At 39.0% G+C, this 24,644-nt stretch overlaps 1 protein-coding gene across 1 annotated transcript in view; it reads right to left on the reverse strand.

Moving 5' to 3' along the window:
• Positions 1-24,644, reverse strand: part of DNAH14 (dynein axonemal heavy chain 14) — a 584,657-nt gene that overhangs the window by 153,490 nt on the left and 406,523 nt on the right. Inside the window, exons 68-75 of the mRNA XM_067564773.1 lie at positions 22,690-22,871; positions 21,319-21,427; positions 20,841-20,966; positions 20,246-20,340; positions 19,446-19,605; positions 10,759-10,890; positions 1,178-1,273; positions 210-350 (exon numbers count right to left, since the gene is read on the reverse strand). Of these exons, the coding sequence (XP_067420874.1) occupies positions 210-350; positions 1,178-1,273; positions 10,759-10,890; positions 19,446-19,605; positions 20,246-20,340; positions 20,841-20,966; positions 21,319-21,427; positions 22,690-22,871 (1,041 nt within the window). The remainder of the gene's footprint in view (positions 1-209; positions 351-1,177; positions 1,274-10,758; positions 10,891-19,445; positions 19,606-20,245; positions 20,341-20,840; positions 20,967-21,318; positions 21,428-22,689; positions 22,872-24,644) is intronic.

Raw genomic sequence — 24,644 nt, forward strand, 5'->3', positions numbered from 1 at the left:
GATCTAGTTATTAAATTGGACAGGCCAGAACAAAAGGCCACAAGACCAGGGTAAGCTATATGGTAATGTGGGAGAGGGGAAGCACTATAGGAAAAGGGGAGGCAGCTTCCTTCCTGAAAAATGTAAATGAAGTGAAATGTCTATGAGGCTCTTATCCTTGAATGTTCTGAGACCAAAAAGTGGACAAGACAAAAAATGAAAGGCAATACCATCTCATCCTCCAGAGCTGTGCTTAATAGAGATGCTCTGTGTAGACGCTGAGTTGCCAGTTGCTTTCGAGTTGCTAGCATTTCTTTCTGGGCTATGCTCTCTTGATAGCTTGCCTCTAAATTCTGCTTATGTTCTTCAATCTAAAAATCAATTGGCAGATTATAGATCAAGATTTTTATTTTCTATTTTGAGTAGGGGGCTCCTGCCTGCCATTTATCAGACTTAATAGACCTGCTTCATTGTTTCTATTACTACGTTTACTAATAATGCAACAGGTTTGAGCTTATATAAAAAAGTAAGAGCTTATGTTGTAGTGATTGAAAATTGTTTCACATTGCATTACTCTAAAACTTAGTCTTCTTATTGTCAGACAGCACGCAATGAGATGGCAATCCACAAATGGCAAATGATCACAGCAATTTAGAGGCTAAGTCACCTCTAGTCTTTACCCTTGCTGAAATATAGGCACAATACAACTTTCTACTGTTCATTTCAAGTGGGCCTTTCCTATCTTTTGGAACAACATTTTCCCTTGGAAAATAGTTGTTCTATTGGAGTTATTTATTAATATTGATTACTTTTCTGTTGTTTAGAACACCTTGCATTAATAAGTCCTCCTCCCATTCCTACTGTAAAGGTCAATGTCCCAAATTTGAGCTTTAATTGGGTGACAGGAACGAAGCTAACCAGGAGGCATCAGAGAGCTATTTCTTTGAAGAAATCACTATTTTCTAGGCTTCTCTGAAATTTGATTAAAGGCCTGATCTTTCAGTCCTAGTGCACATAAAACTCCCATTGAAGTAAATGTGACATCAGACAGGAGTTCCTCAGGATTGGGCCCCAGCTCTCTAGTAAAGAAGTATTTCCCCTATTGAAGCCTTTAAAATAAAAATAACTTGTACAAGTTTTAAATATTTACATATTTCAATAATTAAGCAGTAACATATAATAATGATAAATGTCTCACCAGAGCCAAACTTCTTTGTTTTTCATCCAGTTTTTGATGGGCAAGTCTTAGTACTTCCTGAGCTTCTGTAACCCGGATTTGTTTTGGTTCCACCAACTAGATAAAAATATGTATTACAGGCTTACTTCAATTTGAATGAAGAAAAGATATACAATATGTTAAACACCACCTACAATTTTGGAAGTTATTAGGAAAGCTGAAAAATGACCTTTTCCAAGACACACCTTTCTCCTGCAGTCCCACTGGTGAAAATTTTCAAAATTAGGTGACCAAAGTTAAGCTAACTGATATACTGTACTTTGGTTTTTAATATGTGTATTTATATTGGTATGAAAGAAAAATTTGCTAGTCATCTTATTTCCTGACACAAACCTAGACAAGTATAAACTACTTCTTTATTTCCTGACACAAACCTAGACAAGTATAAACTACTTCCCATTTCTTCACTGTACCTTTTTCAGTTAGCTTGTAGACATAAGCAAATACCTACCTTGACATCACTGGGCCATGTTTATTAACCTACGTGCATATTACTGAAAAAGGTCTCCAAGAAAACTCTTATAGTACAGTTATATAATTACCTATTTAGCTTAAGTCATAGAAAATGTGACAACTGTATTTCCTAACATAAACACAAATACAATTCTGGTGCAAACAGTTTCAAACACAAATACAGTTCTGGTGCAAACAGTTTCTAACATGAGTTACAGAATGTCTCATTTATTGCATGCTATTGGGTTTTAAATTTCTTCTCACAGTAAAAAAAGATGCATTTATGCTTTTCCATATGTCTTATCATGTGAGTGTGTATATATATATACATGGCTGTCCTGGAATGATAAAATCTCTTGAATATATTGCAGCTCAGTTTTAGTTAGGAGACAAATATAATTAAGATGAGAAACTTTAAAACTTCACAGAGTATGCATTATTTTGCATTTGACAAGAAATATAGTAAATGACATCCTGGGAGTAAAATTTTTAAAATCCACACATTTTTCCCTTTGTCAGTAACTGTATACATTTCCGTGCTTGCATCTCTCATTATCTGTAAAATATTAACCAGGAAGACACATTTCAAAAATTTCTACATTTCTCACAATCAGAATGGGTATGCAGTGTCTGCTCTGACTTGTGCTTGCTACGTTCTGTGCATCATATGTGGCACAAACATGCCCTGCAGCGTGTACCTGCATCCTGAGACCACCTCTTGATCGTACTGAAGTGGATTGTTACCAGCAAGGAGTGATGGAAAATTGTCTCTGAATACATGGATCCTAAGGCTTGGTGAGTGTGCCAGCATCTGTTCCTTCTAAGTGTTTGTGATATTTATTTTTCTCTGTTTTTGTGATATTTAGGACAGCTAAATAAGATATATTTATAAAACATTTGGATCAGATATTGATAAAACTGGGAACAAATTTTAGCATAAATTAATACTGTGAGCCAAAACTTACATTTTATTTACCAATCATGTTCTTTTGCAAAAATACTGTTTAAAGTTTGTAAGAGCTGAGATAACTTCACAAAACTATTCCTTTATTAAAAATTAATTACAATTATAAATGGAAGAGGCAGCGTGGTCCAGTGGATAGTGCATAGACCTTTATAGACTCATAGACTCTAAGGTCAGAAGGGACCAATATGATCATCTAGGTCCTTGAGGACCTGCTCCACGTTTTTTCTGGGGACTGAAGTGAGGCTGACTGATCTGTAGTTCCCCGGATCCTCCTTTTTTCCTTTTTTGAAGATGGGCCCTATATCTGACTTTTTCCAATTGTCTGGGACCTCCCCCAGTTGCCACAAGTTTTCAAAGATAATGGCCAATGGCTCTGCAATCACATCAGCCAACTCCCTCAGCACCCTTGGATGCATTGCATCTGGCCCCATGGACTTGTGCATGTTCAGCTTTTCTAAATAGTCCTGAACCTGTTCTTTCACCACTGAGGGTTGCTCACCTCCTGCCCATTCTATGATGCCCAGTGCTGTAGTCCGGGAGCTGACCTTGTCTGTGAAGACAGAGGCAAAAATCATTGAGTACTTCAGCTTTTTCCACATCATCTGTCACTAGATTGCCTCCCCCATTCAGTAAGGGGCCCCACTTTCCCTGTCCTTCTTCTTGTTGCTATTGAAATTAAAAGAGCTGGGTTCTAAACCTGGCTCTGTCCCTGTCTTGTTTGATGTTGGACAAGTCACTCAACCTTTCTGCATCACAGTTTTCCCACATGTAAAATGGGGAAAATGATACTTCTATACTTGTACAAAGAGCTTTGAGATTTAGGGATGAAAAATATTATTAGTTAAATATTCGTTTAATTCCTAAACTAAGACACAAGCATGCTGTATACGGAAAGTAAAATAAATATTGTTATTTTTGAGTATATGGATCAGTCTCTATTTTTTAAAAGTAATATAAGTGTTTTCAGTATACAAATGAAATTTGAACTAGAATTAGAATGAATTTGAATTTGAACTAGAATTATGAATTAGAATCTACATACCCCAAAGTTGAATTACATAAGACTTATGGGGGCAGTAAAGGGTGAAGGGTGCAGTAAAGCAGCCATGCAGAGGGCCTTTGCACCCTTTATAGGGGGGCACTGAGAGCAGGGTGTGGAATCCTTCAATATACAAATCCATTGGCCCTACCACCAAATGCTCAAAGTGTGGAGGGCGTAGCTGCTATTCCAGACCACAGAATGGAATGACAGCCACATAATTATATGCCAGTTTATGAAAATATGCTCTATAAGTAAACTAAACAATGCCTAACTTAAATAATTACATTTGCTTTTCTTTCCAAGGGGCCAATATACTGCAAGATCTTCCAGATAAATTCATGTACGCTGTTCCAAACATTGAAAGCATCAATCTGGAGCACAATTCCATTAAATCTATTCATTGCCAGGCTTTTCATAGAGTTAGAAAATTGAAGCTAATTAATCTATATGGAAATCGGATCACTAAAATTCCACCAAAAGCCCTCCAAGAATTGACAGACTTATGTTTTCTTATGATTGGCGAAAATCGTTTGGTAGAAGTCAAACCTGGCACCTTTCATGGGCTTCAAAACCTCTTTGATTTAGATATCTCTTTCAACAGCATTGCTTCTATACCCTCCAATGCATTTCAGACCTTGAGTGCAGTAAAGATTCTCAACTTTGCTTTTAATAGAATTTCCAAGATTTCTACAAAGTCCTTTTTTGGCCTTGGCCAACTGCAACTTCTCAACCAGGACCAAAATAAACTAAACAGCCTTCCCATGAGAATCTTCAAGCTTCTTACTAAACTGGAGGTGCTAATATTAGACAACAATTTGTTGAAAATGATAACAGCAGCTTTACTTGAAGTCTCTCAAACCTATAGCAGTTATACATCAGAAATAATTATATTGAAAAGATGTCTTGAGATGCTTTTAAAAATACACCAAAACTGGTGCAACTTTCCCTGAGTGGAAACAAGCTTAAGTATATTGATGGAAGCATTCTTAGTCACTTGTCAGGTAAGAACTTAATGCTTTTTCTTTTTCTTGTGCTCAATTTACTGGCTTGGGGTAGGACTGAAAAGTCACACTAGTATTTTCAGCCACACTGAAACTCAGTCGGGTGGAAATCTTGTAACCCCCTGTAAGAGCATGCAAGAATATTGTAACGCGAATTTAGCTTAGCATAACAAGGCAAGCCCCTAAAATTTATAACAGGCTTTATAAGTACTAACAGGCCCTTTATGGGCCAGGCTTGAAAATATTTTTTAAAGGCTAAAAGAAATTACCTTTTTTGGGTTTGGAGGGGCCCCGGCTGGTATTAGCAGCAGATGTTTGACCACAAGGTGCGCCTTGGCGGTTAACTTTTGCTAAATGCCTAACCATACAGCCAAGTTTTAGACTAACTGTAGGGCAGCTTTTGTTAAATATGCTAACCACATAAACCAGTTAAAGGTTAGCTTTTGTTATGGGGTACTAAAGTTAGCTTATTAAAATGGTTTTTAGCCAGCTACCAATAAACTAACAGGAAATAAGCCTTAAGGCCCAATTTTTAAGTGGATTGAGATATACGTTATTTATTGCTGGGTAAAGCTCACTGTAGGGTTTAAAAAAAAAGGGATATATTAGGGCCCCCCGGGCACCACCCTGTTGAGACTCTCCATGAATCCAGAGGTGAGGTGCTAGCGGATGCCTCGGGTGGGCCGGTTCTCTGGTTGCAACTTGCTTCATAGGGCGGAGTATGGGTCTCCTCGCCCTCGTGCTGGTAGGCGCCTGGATTCCTAAATTGTACTCCTAACAGCTTAGCAGCAGCTCAAAATCTGTAACTTAAGTGCTTCGTAAATAAACTGCTGTTTGGGCACTTCCTGTCTGCTTGTCTCTTCACCACTAAGATCTAAAAATAAGAACCTTCTGCCTCGGCAAAACACCCCCCCCCCCCCCCGGCTCTCTAATATAAAAAGATTTCCAGCCCAAAGAGGTTCAGAAAAGTGTGTGACTTTCTGGATGCTGAATAGAACCTTCTGAGATTCATTTATCATGAATATAAATAATTCTTCATAGTTGATAGATGTTGGTAACACTGTTGTCCAAAGTAAGGACTGCCATGTTGCACCACACTGGAATCTAAGTCTGTTCAATTCTTATATTTTTGGCCTGAACAAATACAATTTTGGGGGGCAATGGTAGAAAATACAAACTTTCATTCATTGACCTGCCAATAGGTTCCTTCATAACTCAGCCACAACAAAACAAGACATGTTAATATTTGGTATAATCGTTTGTAGTTGGTCCCAGCATTTATATGAATACTAAAACATTATGGTAAAATCATTTATTAAGCTATTAATAGAGCCAGCTATTATGTATATTGTTTCGGGACATTATAAAATGCAGGAAACTTCAAGTTGTTAGTTACCAAAACAATTTTATTTTTTTAACTTAAATGTAGTGTTTTATATTTCTTTGCCACTGATCTTTTCCTTTGAGACAGTCTTTTGTAAATATCACACAGTGAAAACCAGTGAAATGCAAATAGTACACTTCTTTTACAAGTTGCTTTTCCTATGGATCTTTCATAATCAACACAGTTGGAGAAAACAAAATTTAGATGTTCCAAGCTTAACTGTATGCAAAAAAATTAACTTTAATTATTATTTACACTACAATACTGCCCAATATGCTCTAGGTGCAATACACACTTAATCCCTGCTCTGAACACCTTACAATTTAGACATAAGACAGATGAAGTAAAGGGAAAGTGATACAACATACAAGCATAATGGTCAGCATGATGATAGGTGTATATATTGTAAGTTCTGTGATTTATTTTTTCAGTATAAATAAAATATTTACATAGGCAGAATGCAAACTCCAAATACTCAAATCATGCATCAGGACAACAAAAATCTGGAGATTGTATTAAAAATCATGACATTTAAAAATAACAGATTTTGGGTTCTTTATTTGCTTTCTGTGTTATCAGTGTTCAGGATTCATATTTTCAAAATTTCCTCTGAAACCATGAGGGCTAGAGTTTTACTATTTAAAAATTAAAAATGACATTCTTAGGTAATTAAATGGATCCTCAAGTGGCACCTCAAGAAAACTAACAAAATATTGGGGGACTCAGAATAAAGTCATTGAGAGTGGCAACACTGTGCATTGTTGACTTATAGGTATCATGGAAGAAATGGGTCATAGGAGAGATAATTAGGAGAGGGCCTTAAAGATAAAACAAGAACTTGAGTCTGTTGTGGATTAGAAGGGGGAGTCCAATGGATGGATTAATAGATGTGGGGGTAACATAATAACAGGTCAGGAAGAAGAACTGACCTTATGTTAAAATAAGGATTTCAGTTTTGGCCATGTTAAGGTTGAGTTAATGGTAAGACATCTAGGATGAGATGTCAGACTGGCAGAGACATGGATTTGGATGGAGGGAAGCAAGTGAAGAATGTACAAGCAGATTTCACAGAGCCATCAGCAAAGAGATAGTAGATGAACATGTAAGAGGACAAGATCAGCCAATGAGGGTATCCAGAGGAAGAAGAGGAGAGGACAGAGGAAAAACCCCTGTGGGATTTGCATAGGTAATGTAAAAATTGAGGAGGTTGGCCCATTGAAAGAGATGCTGAAGGAACAGTATGACCAGCATATGGAGAACTGAGAGAGGATAATATTAGAAGAACCAAGGAAAGGAAGGATGTCAAGCAGGAGGGGAGTGACTGTTGTGTCAAGATTAGCGAGGTGTCAAGGCTGAGGACGGAGTATAGTTTCTAAGACTTTGGCAGGAACAGAAGCTTTCAGAAGAGTAGTTTCAATAGAGCGAAGAGGTCAGAAGATAAAATAGAGGAGATCCAAGATGGAGTTAGAGGAAGGGAACTTAAAGCAGCAGTTGTATATGGTGAGCTTGAGTTTGCAGCTGAAGAGTTGAAAACTGGAAAGGGAGGAGACAGGGTTGACCACTTATGAGAAGTCAGGAATATTGATGTATTGAAGATTGGAGACTTAGGTGGCAAGACTGGAACAAGAAGGGTGTGAGTGATGTTAAAGTAGATGAGGTCAAAGGGTGGGAACTTAATGGTGGAGAGATTAGAGAGAGACAGAGAGCAGTTTTTAGTGAAGCTAAACTCAAGAGTGACCTTTCGGGTGTGTGGGGAAACTTCAAATGATCCAGGAGACTAAGGGACTACATATCAATGAGATGAGATGGACTCTTAAATAATGAAGTCAGAGTAACGAGAGGAGTCTGGGGATGGTAGAAGTTTGATAGATACTTTACAAATATATATTCAACTCTGACTAAAAATGTAAACAAATTTTACTTGATAAATGTCAATTACTGAGCTGCATTTACCATTTTTCTAATTCAGCTATTAAAGATGGCTTCTTCAACAATAATCAATGGTCATGTGACTGTAACATGAAATCTTTCATTCATTGGTTCTCCCAGATCAAAGTTAACTTATCTCCTTTTGAAGATCTAAGGTGTAATTCTCCAGCAGAAAATAAAGACAAAGCACTTTATACACTTAAGGAAGAGGATTTTAAATGCAAAGCCAAATTCTGAATTGTGGGCAATGTCAGAAGATAATGCAGTTGCAATACATATATATTAGTTTTAATATAATTTATTCAACCTAATTAATATATTTTAATTCCAATGTTCCCTTCACCATAATGAAGATCTGAAATCAAAGAGCAGTAAGTGTTCCTGTCAGTGGTTGTTTCCTCATGTACTTGTACCTGTCCTGTTCTTCTACATCCAACACTTCTGCTTACCTCCTCCCCTGGCTCCCTGATTTTATGTGAATCCTAGAGCCTTGTCCAACTTCTATTCCATAGTCACTGCTGCTCCCACTCCACCCCTTTTGCTTCCAATTACTCTTATCTAGCCCTGCCCATACACTTCTCTTACTTCCCCATCCAATCCTTTTCCTGGCCTCCAGACTGTGCCTACCAAATAAATAACTCTTCCTTCCCACACAGACTTCTGGCTGCACCTCTCATCTAACCCCCCAAGTTCATTCCACTTATCCCTCCCTATGTCTTGGCTCTAGTTCCTCATTCCTACTCACTCCATTTAAATCTCCCCCTGGGTCTGGATGCTGCTCTTCACTTTCTGCTACATCTGCTTTCCTGCCTCTAGACAATAGCTACATACCAAACAGAAAACCAGGTGAGATTCCATCTTCCGAATATCAGTTTATGAGAGGGTTAAATAAAGAGTGGTTTCTTACATTATTAAAGAATAAAAAAAGAATGGTCTAGATAGTAGATGGGCTTTGTACCTCCCCTTAACTTCTTGGCATCATGGACCCATTGGAGTTGCAATATCAGGGATTCCCCTAGTTGCAGATGCTCTGAGACCCTATTTAAAGGATATATTATTGTTCTTGCCAAATTAACAGAGGCCTAGCAAATGGACAATTCACATCCTTCCCCAGAGCTGGGCCTGATCAACTGCCTGTCCCCTCCACCCATGCAGATCTCTGGATGGACAATAGAAATGGGAAATGTAACGTCCTTCAACATAGGGTTGGGGATCCTCACACAGTTCAGAGGATAAAACAGCAAAGAAATGGTAGATGGTAGAGATGCGACCACATTGCTGGTATTACATTTTTTTATTGTATATGTGTATGTATTTGAATATGTATGTATGTATTACATGGACACTGAATATATACACAGAATTATTGTGCTGTCCTTATGTTATAACCATTGAAATGTTTAATTCTAATAAATATATTGTACACACAGTTCTCTTCTCATGCCATGTATATATTTTTATAATGGAAATGTTATCTATTATGTTATCATATATACTGAGTTTAGTTGAACTAAACATGCTGTAATAAATTAAACTACCATAATTTACTGAATCAATTCTTAATACTTCCTGAATTTTATTCAAGAACATAAACCTATATTGGACAAAACACTCTTACAACTAAATTCAAGGCTCAGATTGCTCACAACCACACACCCAAAAATGTCCTAAAGGGAACCATAAAGTGTAATTTTTACATCCCACTCTCCAAATCTTGCAGTTTTCACACCTCACAGGTCCTCTGCAGCTGGAGCTATGGAGAGGAATATTCCAGGTTGGAACTTAGGGTCAGGACACTATATTTTAGAAGGTGCGCTCTCGGACTTGGTCTAAGTCTTTGGATTTAAATAACAATAAAAACCACCTCTGAAGTTGCAACGTATGTCTGAAATCGCTCATAGATTGCTTCTTTTAGAGAAGCAGTGTATGAGCAATCTGCATGGGGGAGTACATGGATCTATAGTTGGTTTGAAAACAGGCCCAGTGTCTGATCTAAAAGTACTTGGGACTTGAATCTTGCCCTTTTTATTTAACCAGTGTTATATTCCTATTTCTACTTTACCTAGAACTTGCTTAAAATTGAATTTCTATAAAAGATTTTTGAAAGACGTTTTTGTATTGAAAAACTGAACTTACTAATTGTGAAAAGTGTCCCAACCTTGATTTAGGGAGAGAACCCAATCTTAGATTTTCCTATTGAGACTCCCAACAAGACAAGAATGAAAAGATCCTAGGAAGGACACTAAGGATGGTAATAGATGTAGCAAGTTTTATATGTAATGAGAGATAGCAAAGAACAAATTGGTACTTAATTTATTTGATTTTTTTAATCATGCCCAGTTCCTATGAGTTTGTGCAACATGGAAGTCAGATTGAGTCAGCACAAATTTTAGTATTTGTTTTTTATTCCATGTTCTCTAAGAATCTATTTGCTTTGATTTAATTTAATTTTCACCTTTTCTGTTTTGAGAATAGATGGATTGCACAGATGTTACTAAGAATAGAATTTGGCCCATGAGCTTTACTATGGCTAAGTATTTGGCTAAGGGACTGAGTCAGTTTTTCAGTAGAACAACTATTTTGTATGAAGGTTCCTACTAACTCAAACTCCTAATTTCACTTATTGTTGAAATGCATTTGCATATGAAAGATCACCATATTCTAAGAACAGAAAATCATCTACCAAATATATTCTTATAGGAGCTAGTATTTTACTGGGAACTAAAGGAATTTGCAGAAATAAGGAAATTTTATTAAATAAAATACCTTTTGTACTTCATGGTAGTGATCTAAAGCTAAAATCCAGTGGCACATAGAGCAACAGGCAATAGACACTAGTCCCACTTTTGATGGGCTAAAGTCAGGTGATCTTACATATCTTTTCAATTGCAGAAACACCTAAAAACAAACAGGTTAAATATTAGAACAATGATTCAGAGTTCCCACAGATTTGAAGAGTTATGACAGCATTCTTGGTTGCTTAAGGAGAAGACTATGGAAAATCATTTTAGGTATTTGTTAATTATGTGAAGATGAGAAAAACCCACTGTAAATACAATTGGGCAGGATTCTGATCTCATTTTCACTGATGTAAATCCATAGTAGTTTCACTGTCTTCAGTTAGATTTACACAGGATTTATATCATAGACTAGTATCACAGAAGTATAGGGCTGGAAGTGACCTTGAGAAATCATCTTCTCCATTCCCCTGTGCCAAGGCAGGACCCTGTATATCTAGATCATCCCTGACAGGTGTCTGTCTAACCTATTCTTAAAAGCCTCCAATGATAGGGATTCCACAGTCTCTCTTGGTAATCTATTCCATTACTTAACTATCCTTATAGTTAGAAAGTTTTTCCTTATATCTAACCTAAATCTCCCTTGCTGACAATTAAGTTGATTACTTCTTGTCCTATCTTCAGTGGACATGGAGAACAACTGATACAATTCTCTTTATAACAGTCCTTAGCATATTTAAAGACAGTTATCAGGTCCTCTCTCTGTCTTCTTTTCTCCAGTCAAACATGCCCAGTTGTTTTAACCTATCCTCACAGGTCAGGTTTTCTAAGCCTTTTATATTTTTGTTACTCTCTTCTGGACCCTCGCCAATTTGTCCACATATTTCTGAAACTGTGGACAATATATTCCAGCTGAGTCATCACCAGTGCCAAGTAGAGTGAAACAATGACCTCCCATGTCTTAGATACAACACTCCCATTAACACATACCAGAATACTAGCCTGAATCACATTGTTGGCTCATGTTCAATTTGTGATCCACTATAATCCCCAGATCCTGTTCTCCAGTACAACTGCCAAGTCGGTTATTCCCCATTTTGTAATCGTGCATTTGATTTTTCCTTCCTAAGTGTAATTTGTACTTGTCTTTACTGAATTTCATCTTGTTGATTTCAGACTATTTCTCCAATTTATCAAGGTAATTTTGAATTCTAATCCTGTCCTCCAAAATTCTTGCAATCCCTCCCAGTTTGGTGTCATCCACAAATGTTATAAGCATGTTCTCTATCCCATTATCCAAATAATTAATGAAAATATTGAATAGTACCAGACCCAGAACAGACCACTCTGGGACCCCGCTAGAGATGTTCCTCCCAGTTTGACAGTGAACCACTGATAACTACTCTTTGAGTACCGTTTTTCAACCATTTATGCACACACTTTATAGTAATTTCATCTAACCCACATTTCCCTAGTTTACTTATGTGGGACTGTGTCAAAGCTTAAGATAAATCTCCTCTGCTGCATCCCCCTTTTCCATAGGTCAGTAATCCTGTCAAAGAAGGCAAGTATGTCGGTTTGGTATTATTTATTCTTAACTAATAGCCAGCATGGATTTGCCATCACCCTATTATCCTCTAGGTGCTTACAAATTGTTTAATAATCAGTTCCACTATATTCCAAGGTATTGAAGTTACGCTGACTGAACTATCATTTCCTGGGTCCTCTTTGTTCTCCTTTTTAAAGATAGGTACTATGATTGCCCTTCTCTAGTCTTCCAGAACCTCACCTATCATCCACGATTTCTAGAAGATAACTGCTAATGGTTCCGAGACTGCTTCAGCTAGTTCCTTAAGTATCCTAGGGTAAATTTCATGATGTATTGCCAACTTGAATGTATCTATTCGTATTAATGAGATCATAATCTTGCTATTATTTCTAAATGTTAATCATTTTCTTCCCTGTTTACTGACAAAAATCAGGAAGGGACATAATTAGTATAAGAAAAGGCAATTAACCAAGGGAAAAGGTTATACTCTCTGTCTCTCTTATTTTTTTTAAAGACTATGATACATAGTGTCCTTTTGATTGTCTGACTTGCATTTTTTACTTTCTTTTAGAAACTGCTTGAATTTTTTCACCTATTTTTTCCATTTACTTTTATTTGCATTGCTGATGTTTTTACATAAATAAAAGCTAAAAAAAAAACCTTAATAAAAAAACCTTATTGTAAATGGAGTTCTTTGAGATGTGCTGTCCATAGCTATATTCTACTCTTGGTGTGCCTGCGTCCCATGTGCTTCAGATATGAGCCTTTGATCAGCAGTGACGATTGGGGCTGTGGACCAAGGTAAGTAATTTTTCTTTTGTCTTTGAATGTTTGTCCATATATATATGTATATTCCATTCTTGGCAACTTGCAAGCAGTGATCTGATCTAAGGAGGTGCATGTTTAGAGTCTAGTTAAAATGATATAACAGTACAGCTCTGCCAAAAGAATCAACAGCTCTTGAAGCTTCTACAATGTTGTAATAGTGTTTTGTAAAAGCAAGGACTGAATCCCAGATGGGTGCCTTGCAGCCATCTGAAATGGGCACACTTTGCAAGAAAGCTGCAGAATCTGTCTGCACCCTAATCTGAGTTGGAGGTTCTAGACTAGCTATGTCATGATAGAGTTTAATAAAACAAAGGTATAGATTGCCTTTGAGGTGATACTGGCTATGCAAATGCTATGAATAACTATGGGGATGTTAGCCCTGTTTGTGCAATCGCCTTTTTGTTTTCAGGATATTGTTGTTTGGCATCTATGTTTATTAGCATTCTTTGTGACAGTTTGGCGCACTTTTTGAAAAACACGGGAGAACCACCAGGTCACCTAACCTATGTTTTGTCCAGCAACAGTGACTGCATAAATAGACTGGAAGTGCTAGTACTTGGGGCTGTCCATCTGAGTGACAGTAGTGTCCGCATCGTTGAGAAGACATCAGATCAAGAGCCTGCCTGTTCCAATTCCTGTGTTCCAGCTTGTGCCTCTGTTCGCATCGAGTGGAGATTTTGTCGGTGTTCCTGAATTCCTGACCTACCTGGTGCCCCTGCCTTTCCTTATCTGTTGTCCTGAGGTCATCTGTACAGTGACATACTTTACTTTCCTGTATTACCCATGGGTATCATTTGGGCCTACACTTTAAGCCTTCCATTATAAACCACCAAGTTTATACTTTTGTTTGTCCTTCCCCATAAATGTTATTTGTTTTACATTTAACTGTGTAATTGTGTACTGAAAGGGATTGTGCCTGATGATAGATGCAAGTGAGGGACAAACCTGAGGTTCAGCGGTCATTAGTATATTGTTAATTAAGATTCAGACTTAGTGCAGGTGAACTCCAGCTGCCAGCACGGTTGTTAATCTTCATAACTCTAAAACTCCCGCTGGAGAAGGTGTCAAGTAAGTGCTGCTGAGCACTTTTAGAGTTATATTCAGTGTAAGTCAGACATCTGACAGATTTAACTGTAGCTTTTCCCAAACACGGAAGCCCTGAAAAGTTTCATCCTTGACAAATAAAAGCCTTTTAAATAAAACTGTATTCCACCCAGATAAACTGTCACTCAAACCACACCCCAAACTTCTGCCTAAGGTTGTAATAGATTTCAGTGAAAGTCTGTAACAACTTTGGGCAGAAGTCTGGGATGTGGGTTGAGTGACAACTTATGGCGGTGTGGTTCTTGGAGTGAGGGAGCTCCAAAATAAAATACATTGATATGGATTCCCAGGATCAGGAAGAAGTAGGTAGGGAGATCAAGGCTCTCAAGGGGCTTAATATGGGGGACCTTTCTACAGCAACATACCTCAAATGAGCTGGTGTATGATCTCATGAAGAAGTGCAATCTGGGCCACCAGATATATCATACGACCTGTTTTATGGTCTTCCAAATGGCCAGCCAGAGGTGAGTCGAAGCACACTCGGAGAATTGCAAGGCAGAGTGGATTGTTGGGAGCATAAACATGGTCCTTCAACAGAAGTACACCATATATAATAGAGAAGCCTGGATCAGGCTCAGCATTGGCGACATCTGTTTGGTCGCAAATTGATCACTAGGTAAAGATGATTTCACAAGGGCTAACAGGTCCGTGTTAATTAGACATTGGCAAAATGGTGGGGTTTCAGGATGCTGGAGGGTTCTGATGGTTTTACCTTGCCACCAAAGTATACCCCATTGAGGGGGAGTGTGTCAAATTTGCTGTTGCGGCCTCTGGGCTAATAATGTAATGTGAACTCAAAACGGGAGAAAAACAGGGAACATAGGATCTAGTGCTGGTTGGGGGCCTTCGGGGATCACAGATGTTTTAAGTTTTTACAGTCAATGAATATCTGGACAGGGAAATGCATGCCTTCAGGTGGTGACACTACTCCTTAAAGGCATCCTTGATGGCTAGAAGTTCTTTCTCATAAATTTCATAGTTCTGTCTGTGAGAGTTAGCTTTCTGGAGTAGAATGTGCATGTGTGTATAGTCCTTAGTAACCCCTGCATTTATGACAGTACTGCTCCTATAGCATAGTTGGAAGTGTCTGCCTCAACACCAAAGGGCTTGGATGGGTCTGGGTACTTCAATATAGATGCAGTGGTGAAGGCCTTCTTCAGTTGTTCAGAAGACTCTTGGGCCTCTCATGTCCAGATAAAGAAAGAATTCTGACAGCAATGTTGCGTAATTGGATCCACTACTCAGGAGAATTCGTTTATGAGCCTCCGATAAAAGTTTGCGAATCCCAGGGAACACTGGATGTCATGTCTATCTTTGGCAGGGCCCAGTCTATAATGGTGGAAACTTTCAGCAAATTCATACTGATCCCATCAGGCAAGATGACACAGCCCAGGAAATTGAACTCACATTTTTCCAGTTTGGCTTATGGATCATTTTTCCTGAGACACTGCAGTACTTGTTGGACATGCTGGGTGAGCAGAGTCTGGTCCTCTGAGAAGATGAGGATGCCATCTAAGCAGATTGCAATGAATTGGTCTAGGATATCTTTGAAGATATCGTTTACAATATATTGGAATATGGCCAGGGAATTGGAGAGGCCAAAGATCATAACCAGGCACTCATAGTGGCAATACCTAATGCAGATAGCTGCCTCCCACTCATTGCCCTCCCGGATGTGGACCAAACTGTATACACTGTGCAGGTTGAGCTTAGTGAAGACCTTTGTTGTGCTGACCCATTCTCACTGATCAGTGAAGCTCTCTGATCAGTGGGAGAGGGTATTTGTTCTTGATGGTAATACTGTTCCAGGACTAATAATCAATACAGAATAGTTCCAGAGGGGTAGCCGTGTTAGTATGTATAAAGCAAAAACAATGAGAGTTCTGTGGCACTTTAAAGACTAAAATTTAATATTTGTAGGCATAAGCTTTCAAGAGACTTCAGCTCTCTTCTTCAGATGCAGTACAATACAGATCAATACAGAGAAAGAGTATTCTGTCCTTCTTTTTAATAAACAAATGGGGGCTCCAGCAGAGGATTTGGAGGACTGCATGAAGCCTTTAGAGAGATTCTCATCCAGGTACTCTTGTAGGGTCTTGAGTTTGAGTTCTGATAAAAGGTATATATGCCCAAAGGGGATCTTTGCTCCTGGCTGGAGGTCTAGGGTAGTCGTAGGGTCAGTGTGGGTGTAGGATGTTGGCATGCTTTTTATACATCCACAAGATCTCTATAATTGGCTAGAATCAAGGAACCAATATCTCCTCATGCTGATGTAGCACCAAGCACAGAGGATGCTTTTCCAGGGGCTGGTTCTTATTTTCCCCACTGGATCTCACTAGGGATCACAGCCAGCAGAACCTGAAATCGAACCATGCCTTCCTCACCATCCAGGAAATGCTTGGGTAGTGGCCAGAGAGCCAAGAGAGGCCCAATATGACCCAAAAGTGCAGTGGAAGAATTGGGATGAACCGCATAATCTCCTGGTGGTCCTTGATCTCGACCTGGAGAGGTGCTGTGTCATAGCACACAGGCTGGAAGATAACCTCCACCTGCTCTAGGACAAGCTTCTTGTGGATGGGCAAGTGTCTGGCTTGGGCAAAGGTCAAGTTTATAAAGTTGCTGGATGCCCTGGAGTCAATCGATGTGAGTGAGGTACAGCTTACTTTACATATGGCTGGGACCTGGAACTGGAATGTGGTTAGCGGGGGTTTGCCAGTGCATGGGCACATGTGAACAGTAGAGGACATCTGTCTGGGGCGCTTGCTCTCCAGGTTATGCCCAGCCACAATCTCTCTACTCAGTAGTGGGTCTGGGTTTGTGGTGGTACTTTGAGGTGAAGTGGCCACCTTCTTCTAAGTACAGGCAGTGGTCATTTTGGTGCCAGTATTCCTTCTCTTGATCTCCAGGTGGTGTCCATCTGCATGAACTGTGGTGTAGAACTGGACAACAGGTGTCTATGTGAGCCCTCAATTATAGGCTGGGGATGGGTAGATGCCTGTTTCCATTCTAAGTGACGCTCCAGCAGCTGATTATCAATTCTTATACAGAACTTGATGTATGATAGCTACTCAACAGAGGAGTTCACTCTTGTCCTTTATAGCATTGTTCAGTCCCCAGTGAAAATGGTAGATTTGGGTCACCTTGTTCCAGGCATGCCAGGTGTGAGAAGTGGGCTGTGTGGGTAGAGATAGGTGAGGGACCCTTCACGAGGAACTGTACGGCTGTTTCAGTGGTGTGGGCTCAGCTGGGGTCATCAACTATTAGCAAGAAGGAATGGAAGAAATCCTTAAAGTGGTCACGTATTGGGGCGCACCTTCTAGGTAGGGTGATACAAGCTAGGGCTTCTCCAGATAATAGACTGATCATCTTCACCTGATCGTTTGGACACAAGGATGGCCACATGAGGAACAACACATGGCACTGGTTAATAAAACCCCCAAACTTGTGGTGACCACGACGGAACCATTCTGGCAAGGGGATTTTCAGGCTATGCTCTGAGGCCGCTGCTAGGGGTAGGCCTAAGGTTCTGGAGGGGTCTGGTACAAGGGTCAAAGACAGCCACAGAGATGGATCTGGGCTGAGGACAGTGCTGAAACTGAGGTTGGACACAGGCCATGGGTCAGAACTGATGTCAGAATCTGTAGACAAACCAAATCAGGATTGTAGTTGGAGTCCAATGCAGGTCAAAGATGGAAGCTGTGTGGGAGTCAGTCCAAGGGTTTGGGCGGTCAGGAGTGGTTGCAGGGTTGGAGTGGGTCAGTAACAGGGCTGGAGCATGATTGGAGTAGGGCATGGGCAATGCTGAAATGGGCTGGAACAAGGCTCAGGCAAGGCTGGGACAGGGATTGCATCAAGAGCAGGCTGGAAGCCAAGGGAGTCTGTAACACTGTGAGACAGCAGGAGGGTTCCTGCATGAGTAGTACTGTATCACAAACTAACCTGAGCGCTGGTGGGGTTAGTGAAGTATCTGTGCCTTGGGGTCATCTAACCCAGGCTCTGCTCAGGGATAGGCTGCTACAGCATGCCTGAGCACTGAGTCACTGCAGGCTCTGTTGGAGAGGTGAATCATGGCAGCTGAGTGAGTAGCCCTTGTCTGGCTGTGGGTTTGTCTCACACAAGGTGAAAGCACAGAACAGTTTTTACAATTGAAATTGTGCTTAGAAAACAAAAGAGAGGTTATTATTTGATATAGATGTATATGGAGTTCAAAATACTAAACAGAATTCAGAAGTTGTACGTGGGCAGGTACTCTAAAACATCACAAGAACTCTAGCCTTGGTATTAGGAAGAAGATTCTGGTGAGGGAAGAGAGACTAAAAATCTTCCTAAACAACAAAAAATGATAACAAATTTGCCAACAGGCAACTAATCTTATATTTTCCTACACTAATATTAATATGTGCAAAAGAACTAGTATAATGAGCTAAATAGAGATGTGTCATGGACAGTAGGAAGCTCTGTCTCATAGCCACAGACAGTGAGAAGGAAACTGAGTTGCTATTGGGCCACTCTGTCTTTGATGCTTTCAAGATGAATCCACAGGAACACTTACGGTGCATGTGCAGCCCCAAACAGATGCTGGTGGCCAAAAATACCCAACAAAATGCATGGGGAGCATGTGCACCAAATCTGAAATATGTATATAGACAAGCACTCAAAGAATAAACTACTGTTTTAATTACCCTCATCAAATATTTTCTACATAGTGATAGAAAGGGGAAGATCCTGTGTTCCTCCAGTTCTGCACAAAGCACAGAACTAGTTGAGTAGGGGGTAAAGTTAGCTTTAAATCACCCTTGCACCTCCTTAATTCTGTCTCCCAAGCCTCATCTCAACTCAGAGCAGTCCGAGGGTTGATCTAAATTACACCACTTTGTAATTGCCCTCTATGGACCATTAAACTGGCACACAGGACAGTGTGCTCATGACTTGCTGTTTTCTTACCTTCCCAGCCTGCCCCTTACACGCTCCCTACTTCTGGAGCTGTCAGGAATTTCAGCATAAAGGCATTATGTCAGCTCTGTGCTGGGAAGAGAAACCCTGTCCATGACAGTAGGATTCTGCAAAGATTGTTTCTGTCCCCTTTGTAGTCCCTTCACCCTGTCAATGGCATAAAGAGGCTGCAACATGGGACTGAATCTGGCCCAATGTTATTATATAAAATCCAATCTTTATTTGAAAAATCATAGTAGAAGGAATGAAGATGAATTATTGGGCACTATTCCCTCCTTTACCTTTTCTGGTAGATTGTCTTTATCAAGGGTAACCAATTTTTTGAGGAATCCTGGATCTGCAAGGAGGAGTTTTGCTGTTGCCCAACTAGGTTTCTTTTGCAGAAGAATACAAACAGCATTCATAACAGTTAGTACAAGAGGAGGAGGGTGAGTATATACTCTGTAAAAAACAAAGAAACATTTGAGAAATTAACAACAATAAGCAGTTTCATACAAAGAAGTTTTTATAAAGAAAATACTGTGCTGTATATCTTCATTTAAACATCCAATATTGGCCCACCTCAAAGGCAGGCTACCAGATTAGCTGGATAAATAGTCTGATCTATTATATTAATTTCTAAATTAATACTAATTTTTATGTGTTCTTACTAATTAGTGTATAACTACACTGTTATATGAAGAGGGAAGCAGAGAATAAAAACAAATCTATTTTAATAGAGGAAAACTACTGAGATGACACCATTCTTCATCCCTTTTCCCTGAGAAAAAGTGCACAAAAGTATAGATGAAATTTTATGACAAACCTCTTTTGACCCATAATGAGGGTGGTGGTGTCTCTGTGTCTTGATTTAGAAAGAGAATAAATTAACCCATGGGAACTAATTTGATACATGAAGACAAGATTTCACTGTTTGCAATTTCAAAATAATTTTTCTTTAGTTATGGATGTTCTATATAGAAGGAACTCAGACAGGTGGAAACCTTTGCTCTGTTGTGTAATTTGCCAGCATTATTATTCCAGAACTGAAGATTGCTATTACTTGGAACAGTGACAATGTTTTAAAACAAAATGGACCTACCTGAGTTCTGCAATGTGAGCTTTGTCCAATGCATCTAGAGCAGCAAGGGCCTTTTCCAAAGCTGGCAATACAGCATTTAGCTCTTTGGTTGCTTGCTACATTGTAAAAAAAAACAACAACAAACACAAACGAATCCCCAGAACCCACAGAAAAAAGTTATATTTGGCATTTTCTTTTGGCAATACGTGCTTGAACAAAAACAGTTTTCTATACACTGTAACCAGTAGTAGGAAAACATTTGTTTTGTGAGTAAGACATACAGAAAGATGATGTGTGAAGTACCAAAGGACTGTTCATGCAGTTATTTTTCTAATAGGAATCGTGCTTGAAAGAACAGAACAGAGAACTATCATTTTTTTCCTACTTCCAATTTTGTAACTTGGTGAAGATTCCTAACAAACCAGTATCTATGCTGGAGACATGAAAATGTCTGCACTTTTTTGGAACTACTTATTACCATAAATAGAACTGGATATTGCAAGGTTATTAATGTTCTCAATTCCCACTGAAGTCAAAGGGGTTTTGAGTGTTCTTAATGCTTTGTAAAACTAGGCCTACAGAAATCAAAATATGAAAGAGACCAGAGACTCAATACCTGAGCATATTCTTCCACAACTTTTGTTTCCTCAGCCATGATTTCTTCATCCTGTTTAACAAGAATTTGAACCTGCTCCACTACTAGTGAGTCTCTATGAAGTTTCTCCATGAGTTCTTCTATCTCCTAACAGGAAAAAATGTTTTTTCCTTTACAAAACATTTGATTGCAGAATTTCAAATACACTTGGTGAGATGACTGAATAGTGAGAAGAATTAAACATTTCAGAAATGGATTTGGTTTTTTCTTTTTCTCATGACTGCATCAGGACCTACCTTTACTGTGTCTGAATCTCCTGTCAGCCATGGATTGCTGAAGGAGAAAGGGTATAATGTAACTCACTGGCAAGGCTGTAGAGATGAGGTAATATAACATGTAGGTTTTAGATCTGAATTTTGGGGAGAGGAGGAGGTGGGATGGGAGGTAACTGAAGACTTTTAAAGCCCACTGCAGAAAATAATTTGTAATTAAAACATACCTTTGATTTTTGCTCTATTTGAGGGCCAAGGGCAAGCAACTCTTCTTGCATTTCTGCAACCAATGATGTTGCTTCCAGGAGCTTGGTCAGACCATTGTAAAAACAAGCCCTAAGAATAAAAATGAAGTTGCAATGTGCATTATCTAGTTGTGTTCTTTTATTTGATTTTGTCATTAAAGTTAACAGCCCAGAGTCATTCCATGGTCTATGCTAGCTTCTGCCCCTGGAAAATCTGACTGTGGGGATGGAGGTAGAGGCTGTAGCAGTGGAAAACTGCTACAACCTCCCCTCCAATGAAGACCCATAAAAGGGCAACACAGTCCAAATATTTGCAGCGTGGGCCGGAGAGATGGTCTGGGAAGGGCATCCAGAGGTGTGCTGATTTAACATGTCCACTAAAGAATCACACCTGGCAAGGTTCTTATGGGGTCCCAAGTGTAAAAAAGGTGCTGCAGGAAAGACACAGGGTTGTGGGGATAATTTTGTGGCCCAAGGGAGAGATTAGCTTGTCCAGGGAAATATAATTTACAAGTACTTCCACTTGCTTGTGTGCCTCTAGTATAACAAATGTTTTTTGGTGTTTTTTTATATTTTGAAACATCCTCTAATATACAGACAGTATGAAGACTAAGGTCTTGTCTACACTAGCACTTACGATGGCAAAACTTTTGTTGCTGAGGGGTGTAAAAACACACCCCGAGTGACATAAACTTTGCTGGCATAAGTGCTAGTGTGGACAATGCTATGTCAGTGGGAAAGCATCTCCCGCTGATATAGTTATTGCCACTTTTTTATGTGGTTTTATTATGTCGGGGGGAAAACTCTTTCCCATCAACATAACATGGCTACACAAGCACTCTTACAGCTGTATCAGTACAGCTGTCTTGCTGTAAGTTTTAAGTGTAGCCTAGCTCTAAGTAAAATATGAGTTATGATATACTGATATATATAGAGTTTGTTAAGGTTTTTAAGGTGTGGCTTGACAAAGCCCTAGCTGGGATGATTTAGTTGGGGTTGGTCCTGATTTGAGCAGGGGGTTGGATTAGATGACCTCCTGAGGTCCCTTCCAACCCTAATCTTCTATGACTCTATGATTTTGGGATCTTTAGAAATAATATCAGGTAGCTGCATATAAAATTATGCATGTTAAAGGGGTAATTGTGCATGCAATCAATCTTATCCAATTGCACTTTATTGCACAATATTAGTGCATACATGCTCGTAGATTTTACAGGTATGTTATAGGAGTCCAGCTTTGATAATCTAGCCCTTTTGTGTTAGGTTTTGATATTTTGCTCATTTGAAATAGGATATTTCATGTGGCTCTACATCTCAGCAGTGCAGAATGGGAAAATGTTATTAATTTCTCACCTGTTAAATAGACTTTTCTTCTTCGTGCTCCCTAATATGCTTGAAAAGGTGCCTATGAACTGCAAATAGCTATTAGGAGTGATGTAGTAGTGCCTTTTAGTTTCCTTCAAATATTTTTGAGTTGTTGTAGATACACTTTTGTGGATTTCAACACATACCTGGGCAACCACGTTTGTTAAATTCTGGAAGACAACATGATTTAATAAATGTATGAAAAAATAAAATCTTCATATTTTTGAAGTTATTCATTTTTGTTTAATATTTTGATTCATGTAACATTGTTAAATGCACAGGAAATAATTTAAAATAATGCTTCATATACTGGTATTGGAAAGTTAATAGAAAATTAAGGTTATATACCTTTAATTAGAATTCATTGAGATGGACTTTGAATATCCCCACTCATGGGATGCCCTGGCTGATGCCATTCAGGCAATGAAGTTGAAACCTTCTCGTAGCAGTATTTCTTAGAGTGATTAGATGCTCCTCCTATCCCTCTCCTCTGTGTTCCTGAATATTCTGAGAGTAAAGCTATTAAAAAGGGGTATGACAACCTCTGCCATCTCAATTCCTTCCACCACTTCCTCATAGTCAAGTTTTTACTGGGATTCCAAAGAAGATAGAAGGTGGACAGGAAATGCGAATATGCAGAGTTTATCTTAAAGAACTTGAGTTACAGGCAACTAAACTCCATTCCTTCTTTGAGCGTCCTCTGGATATTCCCATTCACAGGATTGTTTGGCAAGCAGTACCCCATGAATAGATGGTAGAACTTCAAGTTCTAACTGAATAGACTTAGAGAATGAAGTACTGCCCTACCAAACTGAGTGTCTGATCTGCATAGTAGATCTAGGGAACAGCATTTTGAAAATGCATGTATAGAGAGCTCTGTACCAGCCTTATGAATATCAGCAACTGGAACATGTCTTAGACATACCATAGCAGTAGCCATTGTTGTGGTCCTAACCACAGCAACCATCTTATAACATTCTTCCATAGACTGTCTAATCCATCTATATAATAACTATGAAGAGGTAGTGTGACCTTTATGGTTGTCAGAACATGAAATAAAGAGACTGGAGATTTACCTTATTAAGATAAGCTAATGTGCTCTTAATGTCTCAAGTATGTGTCTTTGACTCTCTTATGTAAGTGTGAGGTCCAGGGAAGTGTGACAGAGAGCCCTGTTGGTGCCAACTGGCAAAGGGTTCACTGTACTTTACAAGCAACTCTTGTCTCAGACCTGACAAACTCACTACAACAAATATACTGCTTTCATGGTACTTATCCATAAAGGACATCATGTGAGGTTTCTACAGAATGCTTGTAACTTATTGATACTATACTTATTGTAAGATGTGCATACAGGTAATATTTAAGGACTAATCTATCTATATAATGACAATTAAGCCCTTATGGTCTTGGAATGAAAGTGAGTCACCAGGGAATAACATGTGATAGCCCATTCAAATGGGAGGGAGCTGTAAGCCCTCCTTGGCTAGCTGATTATGTAATGTATTACTCAATTGTCTAGTTTTGCACCAACCCAGAAAAGTCAATGGAAAATCATTAAAGAAAAACTATAAACATCAAAACCATTTGAAAGTGAAAAGGAACAATATGGCAGTGACGGGATCACCCTTTCTGTGAATGAAGGCAAAAGACTGATTAAGCATAGCACAGGATGGAGAAAGACACTTTGAATCCATTCACTGAGGCGGTACCTTGATAAGCAAGGGTACTTCGTGAAAGACTGGGTCCTAACTCTTTGGGGCTAGCAAGCACTGCAAAAGACTGGATTTTGGGGTGAGAATCTACTTTCTTAGATAGGAAAGGTGGGTCCCAGTTTGCGTTTTATAATACTTTGTATGTAACCATTTGTTTCTACTTCGCACACTTCTTTCTATTTGAATCTTTATTCTTTCTTACAGAAATTTTCTTTTTGTTTTACTATG

This window comes from Emydura macquarii, unplaced genomic scaffold, assembly GCF_026122565.2.
Source record: "Emydura macquarii macquarii isolate MOO-44397 ecotype Brisbane River unplaced genomic scaffold, CSIRO-AGI_Emac_v2 contig_2676, whole genome shotgun sequence".
Taxonomy (NCBI): domain Eukaryota; kingdom Metazoa; phylum Chordata; order Testudines; family Chelidae; genus Emydura; species Emydura macquarii.